At 49.2% G+C, this 14,826-nt stretch overlaps 1 protein-coding gene across 1 annotated transcript in view; it reads right to left on the bottom strand.

The window, feature by feature from the left end:
• Nucleotides 1-506: 506 nt before the first annotated feature.
• CTNNBL1 (catenin beta like 1) overlaps nt 507-14,826 on the bottom strand; it is a 179,396-nt gene continuing 165,076 nt past the window's right edge. The window contains exons 14-16 of the mRNA XM_070420298.1: nt 9,491-9,628; nt 9,178-9,250; nt 507-690 (exon numbers count right to left, since the gene is read on the bottom strand). Coding sequence (XP_070276399.1) covers nt 602-690; nt 9,178-9,250; nt 9,491-9,628 — 300 coding nt within the window. The 3' untranslated portion in view covers nt 507-601. The remainder of the gene's footprint in view (nt 691-9,177; nt 9,251-9,490; nt 9,629-14,826) is intronic.

The raw sequence follows: 14,826 nt of genomic DNA, 5'->3' as shown, positions 1-14,826 counted from the left end.
ACCCACGGCCTGTCTACTCTAAATCGTGGCTCTTATCCTGATGCAGGGAGCCACCTAGGAGCTTAAAACAATACGCCTGGGCCACCCTGAGATTCTGATTTCATCATTTGGGGTGGGACCCAACACTGATGTATTTTTTAGTCCCGCCTCCCGGAGTGATGCTGATGTGCGGTCGCGGTTGGGCTCTCTGTGGCTGGCCTCACATGCCACAAAAGCCTCCCCAGGGTGCTTCCGCATGAGACCTGGTCCTCAGGTGACACATCCAGACTGTCAGGGCAAAGCCCCAGGGAAGTCACTCGTCCATGCCTCCCTCTTCCTCCCCCTTTCCAGTTACAGCCTCACCATAGACAACCACCAGAGTGGCCACCCTGACCTGAGCCTCAGTGGCCTCACTGGCAGAGTGAGGCCAACCTCCGACCTCCTCAGCGTGTCCGTGATGGCCGCTGTGAAAGTGCGGGTGGACGTTAGAGGGTACTGCTTCGCTACAAAGAATGCCAGCCCAGGAATAAAAAACCACTAGTTTAATTTGTCGGAAAGTCACATTGAGCCGAGTAAAAACTGGAAGGAAGGCCCAGAGAGTGTCCATGCACCAGGGCGGGCTCTAGAAGTTGTCCAGCAGGCCCAGGATGCGCTTCTGCTCGCTCTCCCGGAACTCCGGGCTCCGGCCGTCCCCGATGTTCTCCGCGTACTCTGGAGAGACAAGCACAGATGCAGGTTAGGTGTGAATTTGCCGCGTGGGGTCCATCCTGCTGGGTCACTCCACTCCTTTCCCGAGTCCCAGCTCCCACGGAGGTGCACGCTGTTCTAACGCCTCCAACAGCCCCCAAGGTGGCAGCTGTGCCAAATGCCTCGGTCTTGCTTCCTCGGAGAAAAGGGCCAACTCACCTTTCCATGCTCCCATTCCTCTCCCGCCACACCCTGTCCTCTCAGCACACATGCAGTGGGCGCCTGCTTCGGCAGGCACTGTTCAGGCCAGTGGTTCTCAGAGGGGGACCCTGACTGGCAGCATCAGCATCACACAGGAACTTGTCAGAAATGCAAGTTGGGGCCCAACCTAGACCTCCTTATTAGGAAACTCGGAGGGTGGCCAGTAGTCTGTCTGAACGAGGCTTTGGGAAATGCTGGGGCAGCTCCAGTCTGAGGGTGGCTGTCAGAGGCCTCACGGAGGCGGGGAGAAGGCCCGAAGGCACTGTGTGTGGGGACATCTGGGAGCGAGTAGCTGAGGGACAACCAGTGCAGGGGCTCTGACGGGGAGCGTGCTCAGTCCATCTGATGAGGGTGAGCAAGGAGGTCAGGGGAGGGGCCGGACACAGATCCTGTGGGGCCTGTAGCCACTGTAAGGGCTTCTCTCCACAGGCCTGCCTGCTGGGTCACCCTCTCCTGTCGTCTCTCCCACTAGGCTGGTGCTTCCTGAAGGTGGGGGCTCTGCTCCCTTTTAGCTAAATTCCCAGCAGAGCCTGGCTGAGAGCCAACTATGGGTCTGGTGTGGTGAGGAAACAGAGCAGCTGATTAGGAGGACTGCATTCATAGCTGCCCTGCTCCCCATTCCAGCAGAGATGAGCTAGAACAATAGAGCCCGCTCTTTAAGAGGCTTTTGCATAATAAAACATCTGCAGATCCCAATCAGACAAAGACCTGGGAGAGCTGAGAGAGCGTGCACCCCTCCCCCTCCCCTCCCACCCCCACCGGGCTGGGGAAATAATCTTGCTCCTGCCACTTCTCCATTTCCCTCCTTCCTCTTTATTACTTTGGACATATGCTGGAAAACGGGGTTTGGGATTCAGGCATGTGCCAGCTGTGTGTCTCCCCCCGGAAATCATTCTCTTCTGTTGGGCCCATCCATCACCTCTAACAGCAAATGGTTGTGATGCCTTCTATTCAGGCCCCTTAAGGAGAGGGCGGGTGATGGGGAACAGGACCTGGGCTGCGAGAGAAGGCTATGGGGCTGTGTGAGTGGTATCTCTTACTCACATGTGAGTGATCTAACTGCTGCCCCAGGAGAAAGAGAAATGACCATTACAGCATTTAATGCCCCCAGAGGCATGATCTGGAAGCAAGAGGCTTAATGGACTGAGCTAACACTTTGCTCTCCTAATGTACTCGCAGACCCGGAGGGAGGGAAGCGGAGAAACAGTCTTATCCTTTGGGGCAGTGATTTTCCAAGTGAAGCCAGCTTCCCTGGAGGGGCCTAATCTCTTTCCAGGGGTGCACACAGTAGAGGCAGCCAAAGTGTGCAGTCCCTTGCTGAACCACCTCTGCCGAGGCTTTGGGAAAGCAGGAGCCCCCCCCCCCCCCCCCAAGTCTCCTGCCGCTCCACCTGCCCTGGGAGGGAGTAACAAGAGTCAGACCACCTGTCCTGTGGAAGGGGCTGTGGAGGGAGGCAGTGAGGTGTGGAAGGGGCTGTGGAAGGAGGCAGTGAGGTGAGGAAGGGGGGCTGTGGAGGGAGGCAGTGAGGTGAGGAAGGGGGGCTGTGGAGGGAGGCAGTGAGGTGAGGAAGGGGGGCTGTGGGGGGAGGCAGTGCGGTGAGGAAGGGGGGCTGTGGGGGGAGGCAGTGAGGTGAGGAAGGGGGGCTGTGGAGGGAGGCAGTGAGGTGAGGAAGGGGGGCTGTGGAGGGAGGCAGTGAGGTAAGGAAGGGGGGCTGTGGGGGGAGGCAGTAAGGTGAGGAAGGGGGTGTGGGGGGAGGCAGTGAGGTGAGGAAGGGGGGCTGTGGAGGGAGGCAGTGAGGTGAGGAAGGGGGGCTGTGGAGGGAGGCAGTGCAGTGAGGAAGGGGGTGTGGAGGGAGGCAATGAACACTGGGCTGTGCCAGGCATTTGGAGATGCTGTCTCATTTAATCTTTGCAGTAATCCCACAAGGCAAAAATGCCATCTCTGTTTACAGATGAGGAAACTGAGACTTACTAGAGCTAAAGCAATTTGCTCACGTCTAGAACGGCAGAGGAGCTGAAATTCAAACCCTAGAACATGTGTGAGTAGTAAAGAGGCACGTGGAAGCCATCAGGGGTGAAGCTGGTCCCCCACCCCTGGCAGGGCTCTCGGAAATGTATGGCACCTCCCCGTGTTGCTCCAATGCCCCTGGCAGCTGGCATCAGCTGTGCACCTCACCTGCCCCTCACCCTCCACTCCTTACCCCTCCTCATTCTTTGTTTCCAGAGGAGAATCCTATTTGGAGCAAATTTTGGTGGTACCAGCTACCTCTGGTTATTATAGCTGCTGCAGCAGTTTATAAATATTGAACAGATTCCTCCCAGAGGTCTTACAAAAGAGTTCTCTTTGGTGTGTGTATGTGAGGGTGAGTGTGAGTGTGAGTGTGAGTGTTTAAGAGAGGAAGAGAGAGCACAGGAAAAAAAGAGATAGAAGGGAGAACCACGGGGCGTGGGGGTGGGGGAAGAGTGAGAGAGGACTGGGGAGAGAAGGGAGAGAGAGGAAGAGGATGAGTCGAGGACATATCAACTTCCTTCTGTTTCCCCAGCATTTTCAAATAATAAAGGCTTTGATGGAGCTGAAAAGCAGGAAGCAGTGCTGAACACATAAACATGAGAGCAAACTTTAGACAGCAGGCTTACCACTCAGACATGGACTACAAGCTGCTCTGTTTATGAGAGGAAGAGGGAGGGGCGCCACGGCTGGTGGGTGGGGAAGAACTGTCTTCCAGGGCACAGACTGGGACCTGCGGTCAGGAGCCTGGCTCAGATCCCTGTCCTTAAACTGAAATGCTCACCCTTTAAAAAAATGCAGGGGGGTGGGGTGGGGAGAGGAATGCCAATATTTCCACACTGAAAAGCCTTGAAGACATAGAAATAATAACAAAATAGAAACTGGGGAGGGAAAGTCCTTCAGGTCCAACAGATTCCTAACGACCATGATGAACTGGGAAAGTCGAATGCGCACCACTAATGTACCCCAAGTTACAGAGCGCATCTCACTCTACAGACCACTGGGCTGCTCGGATGCCAACCACAGTAAAGGCAACTGATGCCATCAAGCACTTGCTATGCGCCAGCCATCATGCAAGCACTTCACACACAGCAAGTACCTCATCTAAATTCTCACAGCAACCTCTTGGGCAAGTACCCCCATCTTATAGGCGAGGGACCGGGGCTTAGCGAGGGTAACACACAGGCCATGGCAGTCATAATCTGTACAAATCACAAGCATATCAACATATGCCACCAAAAGATAAATTCTATCAGCTTCTGCAACTTTAAGATCACAGAGAAAAAAGCTCAGGTTACCAACAGCCCCAAATCAATATGGAAATACTTGTTTATGAGCTTCTAAGAGATTTCAAGCCATAAAGAACACAAGCAAATCAAAGGGCCAGCAGCCAATTTCTGAAAGCATTTTGAAGTCTTCGGCTCAGTCTTTCTGTCACCAGTGGAAGTCTGGAGCCAGTAATCCTCCAAGCTTTCCTCTGCAAAACAGCCCAGCACCTACACATCCTTTCCACAACGTTCACCCGTGACTAAACGCATTTAAGAGATGGTAGGTAACTCTTGGCACAAGGATTTATACTAACAAGTATGCTCAGGTCGCAGGCCCTACTCCATGTCCAAGGAGAAGACCACTCAGTTTCTGCATCAGCTGTGAGCAGCCCCACCTGACTCAGTCCTTGGCTTCACAGAGACAGAGCGCACAGGGTGGCTGCGAGGGGCTGGAGAGGAAGGACTAGGGAGTGCGCGTCTAACGGGCACAGATGAAAGTGGGTCCTGGGGGCAGATGGTGGTGATGGCTGCAATGGTTAAAATGTTAAGTCTTGTGTATATTTTACCACAATTTAAAAAAGAAAAAGAGAGTGCCACCTCTGTGTAGCACTCCAGCTCCTTTTCCTCCTGCAGAATTAACTGCCTCCTGATTCCACTCCACACAGCAGTACTGGCTTCATTCTGCTTCGTGTTGTGATTACTTCACCTCTGATGGGACTGGATCTCCCTGGACAGGGCCTCCTAAGTCTCATTCGTGTGTCAGGTGCCCACCTGGCAGCCTGGGATGCCAAGTGGGCGCTCTGTAAAGGTAAACGCCCCGACTTTTTGTTCTCAAAGGCTGTAGGAGTTTACCAGCCAGTCGACAGAGCGTTCCTTCCTACCAAATGGCACAGCGACTGCGTACAGCTCTGCGTCTGGACCCCGTTGCAACGTGAAGAGTGACTTGGGCAATGTCCCGCCTCCCCTAGCCTCTGCGAGTCTCCGTTTCCTTCTCTGTAAATGGAGAGTGTGACCTGCTTCGTAGGGTTGTTGTGAGAACCAGAGAATGTGCCACATGGAAAGCCGCACAGAGGGTGTGCTCGCAGTGACCCCTCTCCCGGCTGTGGTCTGATTTCTGGAACAAGCACAAGAGCCTGGAGCTCTGTGAGCACGCACCCTGCAAGCACAAACTGGGTCCCTTCTCCGAGCCAGCCACAGGCCAGGCACCAGGAGACAAAAGGCACCTTCTGTGGAGCCCTCAGTCTGATCCGCGTCCTCTAGCGAAGACCCCCTCGTCCCTTCACGGGCACCACAGGTCCTCAGGCCCAGAGTGGCTACCAGTCCCGGGGAGGCTGGGCTCAGGAAGCACCGAGTAAGCAGTCGGCATAGAGAGGGAATTCACTGAGCCATCAATTATTCCCGGTTTCCTTAGCACCCCCAACAGATAAGGAGGGAGGAAATCTTGAGAAAGGGGACCCAAATATATATAACAGGAAAAGGCCCCCGCTGGGCTTGCCTCATCAGCGTTTTTCCTGAGACCTCAAGGGATACATCAGCTGTCATCCTGCCAGCAAAACTTAGGAAATATATAGGCCATAAAATCAAAGGAAGAGGCTTGCATCTAATTAGTATGTTAAAAAAAAAAAAAAAGAAGCAACCCAAACTGAAAAACAAAATTAAAATCAAAGAGGACAGACTGATGAGCTGGTTTTCTTTATGAGGCTTTGTGCTTTTTGATGGAATGAAGGGTGGAGGAAGGAGGGGGAGGGAGTGAAGGCTTTTTAAGAGGGGGTTGGAGTGCAACACTGTGCCAACCCCGGCAGCCTCACCCCTTCTTCCACCTCCTCACGGCCCAGGTGCTTGCCGCTCAGAGGCTGCACAGATCCACCACCAGGCACTGCAGAGTCGTTCCTGAGGCCGGGGTGAGCCAGGGCAGGGGCATGCCAGCAGAAGGGAGAACCCTTGCCTTAACCTTCCATCTGGAGAGAACTTTTTCTTTAGTGGTCACTGTCCTGGGAGGGCCTCTTTGACTGGGCAATGGCATCAAGTTCCCTGGCTTTACATGTCACCTCCACACTAATGACTTCAAATTGCCCAAACTAGCATCTGTCTTGAGCCCCAATGAGAATGTGTACTGTCTGTTGTAGTCACTACCTGTGCCCCCCAAATCACCATGGACCCAACAGAACTCAAGAGCCTTGCCCAGCAACACTCCCAACTCACCCAATGCTGCAGCCCCTGCTGGTATGGCCAGAGTCCTTACGAAGGCCACTGATGTCCTGTCCTGCCTCAAGGAACCTTTCACCAGGGATCCATGGCCTGGCCTGTGCCTGCATTACTGCCTCCTTCCCAACCCTGAGCACACTGTTCATGACTTCCACACAGCACATATCACGTCACAATTAGAGTGTCTTTCCCCATTAGACTGTGGATGCTTCAAGGTCAGGGTCCCGCTCATCCTTCTCTGTATCTCTAGGACTGGATATAGTGCCGGGCACCAGCAATGATAGCTGTATGTCATTCAGCTTGAGTTATGGTTGGTCACTTCTCCATCTAGATCCCCTAGGAGACGATGAACTCCGTGAGGGCAGGTGCTGAGTGACACCTTAGCACCCCAGTCCGTAGCACTGCTCGCCCTGAGAAGTCTCAGTCAACATTTGCCAATTTAAATTCACAAAAGGTAGGGTTTATTCAACGATGTTTGAAATATTCGCTGGGTTCCCATTATGTGCCTGGCATTGCCCTGGGTGCTGAGGAAACGTGAACAAGCCAACGCCCCTACATCGTGTAGCTTACATTTTAAATGTATGACACACAAAATGAGTAAACAAAGACATAAATACAAACAATCACTGACTGTGATAAGGGCTAGAAAGGAAGCAAACTGGGTGCTATGATGGGAAATAGCATATGGAGAGAAGTGGATGGATTCGAGATGGAGTTTGGAGGCAGAACAGGCAGCGTGATGGGTTGGCTGTGAAGGGTGATGGAGAGAAAACTGAGGGTCTGGACAGAGGAGGGGAAAGAAGGTAACAGGAGAGAGGAGCAGGAGTGGGGGGAACAGACATGGCTTCTGTGCAGGCCACTCTCCTGGTCACTTGCACAGACCCTCTGTCAACAAATATCTATTCAGCCTCCAGGATGTGCTGGCCCTTTAAAAGGCACTGGGGGAATAAACCATGACCTGAACGAGACAAAGGCTGGCTCACAACTGAAAATTCTGGGTAACCTGAGGTATACTGTTATATGTGTTAGGATTTCAGAAAGAAAAACACCCACCCACTACAAGTCAGCACCCATTAAAGACCCATTCTTGCTCAGATCATTGTTGTGATTACAGGGATAGAGGTGCAGGGAGAAGCCTAAACACGAGAGAGCAGAGCTGCGAGTAATAAAAAGTTCTAATTGAACATGTGGGCATAAAAAGAAAATGGCATTTTAAGGCTGGAGTTGCAAATCACTGCAGCTACACCCTAGGGAGGAGGTGGCATGACACTCTGAGCAGTTAATTCATGCGAATGTGACACTGAGAATGAGAAGGGCACACCCAGAAAGCCTCCATGGAAGGTGAGATACTGGGCTAGGTTCATGAAGGGGTTCCGCCTTTCCTCTTTCTCTGAGGGAGAAAACAAAAGACTCCCAATGCCTCATCTTCTCCATCTGCAAAATGGGCGCATCCATTCCCCATTCCCACCTGCGTGGGATGGCTGCACAGAGCACGTGATTTCCAATCCCCATGCCTCCACTCACACTGTTCCTACCTTCCAGGACTTGCCCCAGCCTCTAAGACCCAGCTCAATGCTACTACTCTCACAAGGCTTCCCATGGGATTTTAGCCATGCCTCACTTATAATAATGACGATGAGAATTATCACAATATTTCATATTACTCATCATAGCTAATGTTTACTGAGGACTTATTAAGGGTCAGACGTTTTCCATATATCATCTCTTTAATCCTCTCACCCATTTTATGAGGTCACAGAGCAACTGGGTAAGTTGCCCGAGGCAACACAGTAAATAGCAGTGCCAGCATTCAGTTCTAGGAGCCAGATCCCATGGTTCTTAACTTCTCGTCACATTTCATCTCCCACCTGTAATGGGAATTATGAGCTACTTACAGGCAAACCCTTTGAGTACATCTAGCCTAGTCCCTCATCTTAGAAATGGGCAGAACAAGGGCCAGAGAGAGAAAATGGTTTGCCTGCTATTACTCAATCCGTCATGACTCTCTGAACTCTGGTGTTATCAATTCTATAAAGTCCAACTCGGCCTCCACCGCCATGTGTATTAGTCTGTGCTAAGAGGCTGAGGGTGGGATACATCCCAGAGCTAAGTTCAGGCGTCCTGTCTTGTGACTAAGCCGCTGAGTCAGGTCTAGCCAAAGATGCAACAGTGTTTGAGGGCCTCCCTGGGGTAGGTGGGGAAGAAGGAAAACTCGCCCGATGGAGCCCTTTCTGTGTGCCGGGCACTAGACTGGACGCTGTCATGTAGTATTTTCTGAACCCTTGCAACATTTATTCTGGACCACGCTCACAGCTGGGGAAGGCACAGCTGAGACTGGAAGGTAGGTGCACCACCTCCAATTCACTTCCTTCTGTCCTGCCTAATTCCAAGCATTTCTTGCCACTTTCTGGTGTTATCCCCCTGCCCCAAGAAAGCAATTTCCTTCTACTACATGCAGTTTGGAAGGAAATTTTTTCTTTCTTGTTTTATCTTTCTTACAATTAACAAACAAGCAAATGTTTCCAATCTCTAGTGCTTCTTGTTTGTTACGTGTTTTTTAAATTCTGGAACTGGAGGATCAGAGGCAGAGAATAACTAGGTTAGTCCATGGTATTCTGACAACGCTGACCTGGACACACAGTGAACTGGACAACACACTAAGGTTGCAGGGCAGAGAATGTTGTGCACCAAATCCCAGGGATATTGACACAGACTCAGAAAGGAAGCACAGAATTCCCCGGAGCCCCAGGCACAGCAATGGCCAACTCACCCTTGATGATGTGCCTGACAATTTTGATGGAGCTTCCTCTCATGTTTAAGATCTGATGAACCCTCTGCCGAATCTAGTAAGGAAGGGGAAGAGTGGGAGAGAAAGAAAAAGTATCATTTGTCCTAGAAGACACCAGAATACACCATATTGAGAGTATTCACCCCACCCCTATCCCTGAAAAGAGTGAAGGCCCACACAGAGTGAAGGAATTCAAGGAGAGTGTGATCCACTTCTTTTTTGAGAGTCTCTAGCTAGGCAGCTGCTGAGGAAGGTGGCAGCGATGGACAGGCCCATCCAGGGGAGCCCCCCCTACCTGGGGGACGTTGGCATTGCAGATCTCCGCCATGATGTAGCAGATGTGCTGGAGGACAAAGAGCCCTGCGTCCAAGCGCCGGAGGTAGAACTCATCTTCGGAGTCGTTGTCTATGATTTCCCCTCGCCGGACCATGTCCTGAAAATGAATGAACATTTGGAAACTGAAGCTGGATGGTGAGCAGCCTGGGAAAGAATAGGCTTCTAGTCTCCCCGTAATACACAAAAGAAGAGCAACTACAACAACGGCAACAAAAGAAAACCACTCCACCTTGATTTACCTCCTATTATTCTAACACCTTTCTTATGCTCATTGTTAATGGACTAGAGGCCCAGAGAGAAAGCATTAAAGCCCATTTTTTTTTTCTATATGATGAGTCAAGGACAAAATGATATCATCCACATACTTAACCTAAAAAAACCCCTACCAACCAACCAACCAAACAAACAAACAAACAAAGAAACAACAACAAGCTGACAGGGACACAAATGTAAGCTACTCATCTGTTTCCACTCATTCTTTACTCTTTGGTTCTGGCCTCCATAAATAACCTCTCTACAAGATATACTTAACTCTCTTTCTCTTCCAAATTAAGTTAAACATAGAGAAGAGAGGTCCCTTTTCTCCACAACTCTGCCTTGGGACCCTGGTGAAACCAACAGCACAGGCACCCAACTTATACATATGTGTTACTTTGGGCTGACATTCTGTCAGATGCAAATTCTGCCAACCTGTCCATTTCATTCCACAGTCCAACACTCCTCTAGGCTAGAGCCCTAATACCGTAAGTGACGGGAGTCTCTTTCCTAAACCTTTCTTACCCCAGACCTATTAGACTTGCTGTCGCCAAATTGATTCCTCTCTAGATTAAAAAACAAACCAAAAAACGACTTTGAGAAATAATTCATATGCCATATGATTCACCCACTGAAAGTGTGCCCTTTAATGGCTACGAGTATATTCAGAGTTGTGCAACCATCATCACAGTCATCATCGGACATTTCATCACCCCTTCCTTCCCGTTAGAGCCCCTTATGTAGTGGAGTATGACCACCTCTGCTGAGAGAGCTCTTCTCCCCATCTCAGGGCCTTTACTGCCTCCCAGGGATTCTGGGCTCTCTCTCAAGCCAACACTGTTTTTAAACAACCTCTACCTCAAAGCCTTTCCTGATTATTTAGGGCTAACAACTCCTTCTCCCTGTAATTCCTGAGAGCACCCTCGACAAGCCACTTCACATGACCTCTTCTTGTGCATCATATTCACACTGGTTTCAGCATCACCAACTCCCTGCTTCTATAACTCCCTTTAGTAAGGTAGACGGTGAGCTCTGTGAAAGTAGGGACTGAATTCTGTCTTTGTATCCCAGCTCAGTAAACACCCACGCCGTGAATGAAAGGAAAGACATCCCTGACTGGGCTGTCAGCTTTCAGAAGGAAGAGCTGGGTGAGGGGCTCCTGCACGACTCGCAGACCGTCCCAAGACGACAGGTGCTTAATTCAAGCTCCTGATGACAACCATCCATTTCTTAATTCTGTCAGGAGTTTTATGGCCATGGTTCCCTCTGACAATTCAGACTCCTGTCACTGACAGAAGCCCTTGGGACTCTGCTTTCCACTCTCCCAAACTCGAAGGACTTACCACGGTGATCATCAATCTCCAACAAGAATCCTTCTAGACTATTTAGACGCAGACAATGCACTTTCTTATTTGCCCAGGGGGCCAGCCTGTAGCAACACAAGGCTACTTTTCATCCTGCTCCTAAAGGCCTCTGTCTATGAGGCAAAAGAGGGCTGAGGACTGGCCAGGCCCTGCACCGGAGGTCACCACCACAAATTCCGAGCTTCATTTAGGAGCAAATTCCTTGGTCATCTGGTAATAGTGTTAATGTTCATGGAGTGGTAATGACTGCGTCCATGAGCTAGCACTGGACCAGTGTCCAAGGAGTTTAAAAATAGGAGAGCCTCTTTAGTTTCTCATTTACTCATAATCATAATGTCCTGCTCAAACTCCTATGTGGTCAGTGGCTGGGAGCACAGGAAGGAAAATTACTCCTGACTTCCACTCATGCAAAAAGCATTTGGTGCTAACAGTTTACATTTCTATAATGCTGTAGAGTTTAAGTGTTATTATATACATGGTCCTTACTACCAAATTTAAAGAGAGCAGGGAAGGGATTATTAATCCCATTGTACAAATCAGAAGACACACAGAGGGCAAGTTGCTCGTAAGTACATAATTAATTACCAGCTACCAGAATATGAACTCCCTGGGGACAGGAATCCTGTCTGGTTTATCTCTGAGGGAGACATGGATAACATGAAGCAAGTGTTCAGATCGAGGTCTTGCTTAGTGCCTGGTAGGCAAGGACACCTTTCTAATCATTGAGATAAGGCAGAAAAGAAGAAAAATGGAGATAAGGAGATGTCCTGGTCTTAATCACCAAGGAGCTGAATGTCTGTCTGGGGAGAAACACAGGAAATGACCAAAAAGTAAAGGGATACATACAGTGCACCCACAAGTTACAAATAATTACAAGTGGGTGATGATCAGGGTTGGTTAAGAGGTCAAGGTATCTGGGAAGAAGTGACTTGTGGGTAAGGTTTCAAGGCGCCTGATGGGCAGACAGCCAAATGAATGCCTTAAGAATGAAGGCCTCCCTGAGGCCTTGTGCTGTACATAATTTCTGCTCACTAGTCCCCCACTCATACACACAGCACACACAGGCCTGCCCTCTGTTTTTTGGCCTCCTCGCCTTTGTTTGTAATGTTGATATTCTCCCCTCAATCTCTATCATAATATAAGCCTAAAATGTGATATTCCTTATAAAACTTTTCCGGAGATCTTTGAAATATTTTCAAAGAGTTTCAACTAAATGTGATTTCCACTCCTTAAAACTCCCAAGCCTCGGATTGGTACCTCTGTTATGGCAGCTCCCAGGGCCTACCTTGTGACAGCTGTTCACACGTGTGCCTCTTTCCTGTGCTGGCTCCTTGGAAACATGAGTTGTGTTTCACTCACACCTGTGCTCTAGAAAGCACCTTGCATGGCACTTTTTACATAGTGGCCTCTTGGAAAGAGTCTTTTAAGCAGGGCTGACAGCAGAAGCTCAGTGCTATTTAATGAGCTGTGCTGCTGATTCATGTGGATGGGGAGAAGGGGAAGTGTCAGGAAACTGTGAGGGACATGCCTTTGAGGGCTTGCTGGTGGGTGGCTGAATTGCTGGCCAGAGAAGTGAGACAAGATGGGAGCAGACTACACTGTGTAGGAGAAATGTCATGAACAAGAACATGCAACCTGTACGATGGACACATGGTGTAAAGCATTGAGAGGCAGGCAGGGGCCACAATAGCAGTCTATGTGAGAAGTAGATCAGATGGGGAAGTGAGGAGGGGAGGGGAGGAGAGAGAAAAGAAGTCGAGAGGAAGGAAGTGGAAGGGAGGAGAGATGAAATCCTTAGAGGTGTGCAAACATGGGAACTTGGAGTGGAACACATTCATTCACCTGAGAAAGATCCTGAACACTTAACTATGGCCCAGGTATTATATGATGGACTGGGGGCAGCAAAGATAAATAAACAGTTCACCTAATCAAGGAGAGTATAGTCTAATGAGATTAACAAATATGAACAAATCGTTTTTTAAAAAATGAAATAATGGCTCTTACAAAGGTCTTCTCAAACTGTGTGCCATGGGAACCCACAAGAAGGACAGACTGAGTCTGTCTGGGGAAGTCAGGAGAGTTCAAGGGAAATGTAACATTTGAGCTGCATTCTGAAGGAGTTTAAAAGGTGGAGACAACATTCCAAGCAGAGGGAATAACAGCAGGGATAAAGGCAAAGAAAAGTCAAGTTGGCCAGGGTAGGAGAGAACAATGGAATATCACTATCTCTAAAAGAGAGAAAGAACAGAATTAAAGTATATATATTTTGCTTATCAGATCCTAGCTAGCAACAGATCATATTATTTTGCACTGATTACTACACATTAGGCATAGTATGAGGCAGCCTGACTAATAACCATTGCTCCCACTGCCAGGAGGGGCAGCTCATGTTTACTGAGGGCTGATCAAGTGTCAGGCTAGTGCTCAGTGCTTCTCATATATTTACTCCCTTTCTTCTCACAAGTATTGGGAGGTAAGGATTATTACCCTCATTGTAGATGAGGAAACTGACTCAAGCAGAGCAACCCCCTCAAGGCTAATGGGTGGTGGACCTGGGATTCCAACCTGAGTCTGTGCTCTTTTCACACTACCATGTTTGTGCAGGTACAGACTTCAGAGCTGTCTAGAGAACAAAGGGAGATGCTAAATAAGAGTGGTAGAAAGGCTTAAGAATGGAGCTCAGTGAAATTAAGTTTTTCCAATTAGGTCAGAAATACCTCGGGTGAGTTTTCCTTTTTCATACTCTTCCCCACAATCTGATCTCCTTTTAACCAGAAAGCTACATACTGTACTTTCCAGTTTCTCTAAATACTGTCACCGAGACAGGATGGGCTCAAGAGAGCAATGCCAAACCCCATTTTTCCTTTCTTCAGAACTTCAACTCTGACAACGTTCAAGTCGACATTCTACTTTTAGACACAGGGCCACATGATTTGAAAGTGAAATTTTAAAATGTAGATCTGAGATACAACTATAGCTCATCGCCAAGAAAGGCATCACTGAACACGCACAAGATGAAACAGAGATTGGTTTCTAAGACGAAGTTTCTGCTCTGACAGATTCAGAAGCATCATAGAAACCAGTAGACAGAGAAGGTGGCTGCTGTCAGGATAGCACCTTATCTAGCCCGTTACAACTCCGAGCTATGGAATATTTACTGTTGGGTGGAAGTGCGCACTCTGTGTTTAAAGGGAAAGAGCCAAAGAAGCAGGATTATTATGTATCATTCTGATGGAAAATAAGAAAGTTTGGGTACAGTCCTTTTTTTAAAAAAAGATTTTTAACTAACTTTTAGAGAGAGAGGAAGGGAGAGGGAGAGAAACATTGATGTGAGAAACATCCATTGGCTGTCTCTTGCATGGCCCTTACCTGGGTAGAGCCTGAAACCTGGGAACCTGCCCTGACTGGGACTCGCACCAGCAACCTTTCAGTGCGTGGGGTGGCACCCAACCAACTAAGCCACACCAGTCAGGGCTTGGTACAGTTATTTTAGGAACATCTTCTCAAGTTCCGGTCATTTTAAAAAGAAGTGGGATGGCACGTCACCTTTATTATCCACTCCTCTCTTATTATGTGTGGAAAGGGTCAACGTATAACTGGAGTAATAAATTTCTGGCCCCCTTTCTGGGTTTCTAATACACTAGAGAACCAATTGATCTTGGGATAAGGACTTGAC

The sequence above is a fragment of the Myotis yumanensis genome, unplaced genomic scaffold (assembly GCF_028538775.1).
Source record: "Myotis yumanensis isolate MYYU_CA2020_CCGP unplaced genomic scaffold, mMyoYum1.0.hap1 SCAF_7, whole genome shotgun sequence".
In the NCBI taxonomy this organism is placed as follows: domain Eukaryota; kingdom Metazoa; phylum Chordata; class Mammalia; order Chiroptera; family Vespertilionidae; genus Myotis; species Myotis yumanensis.
Note: the sequence above shows the minus strand (reverse complement) of the source record. Positions and strands in the feature narration are given on the sequence as shown.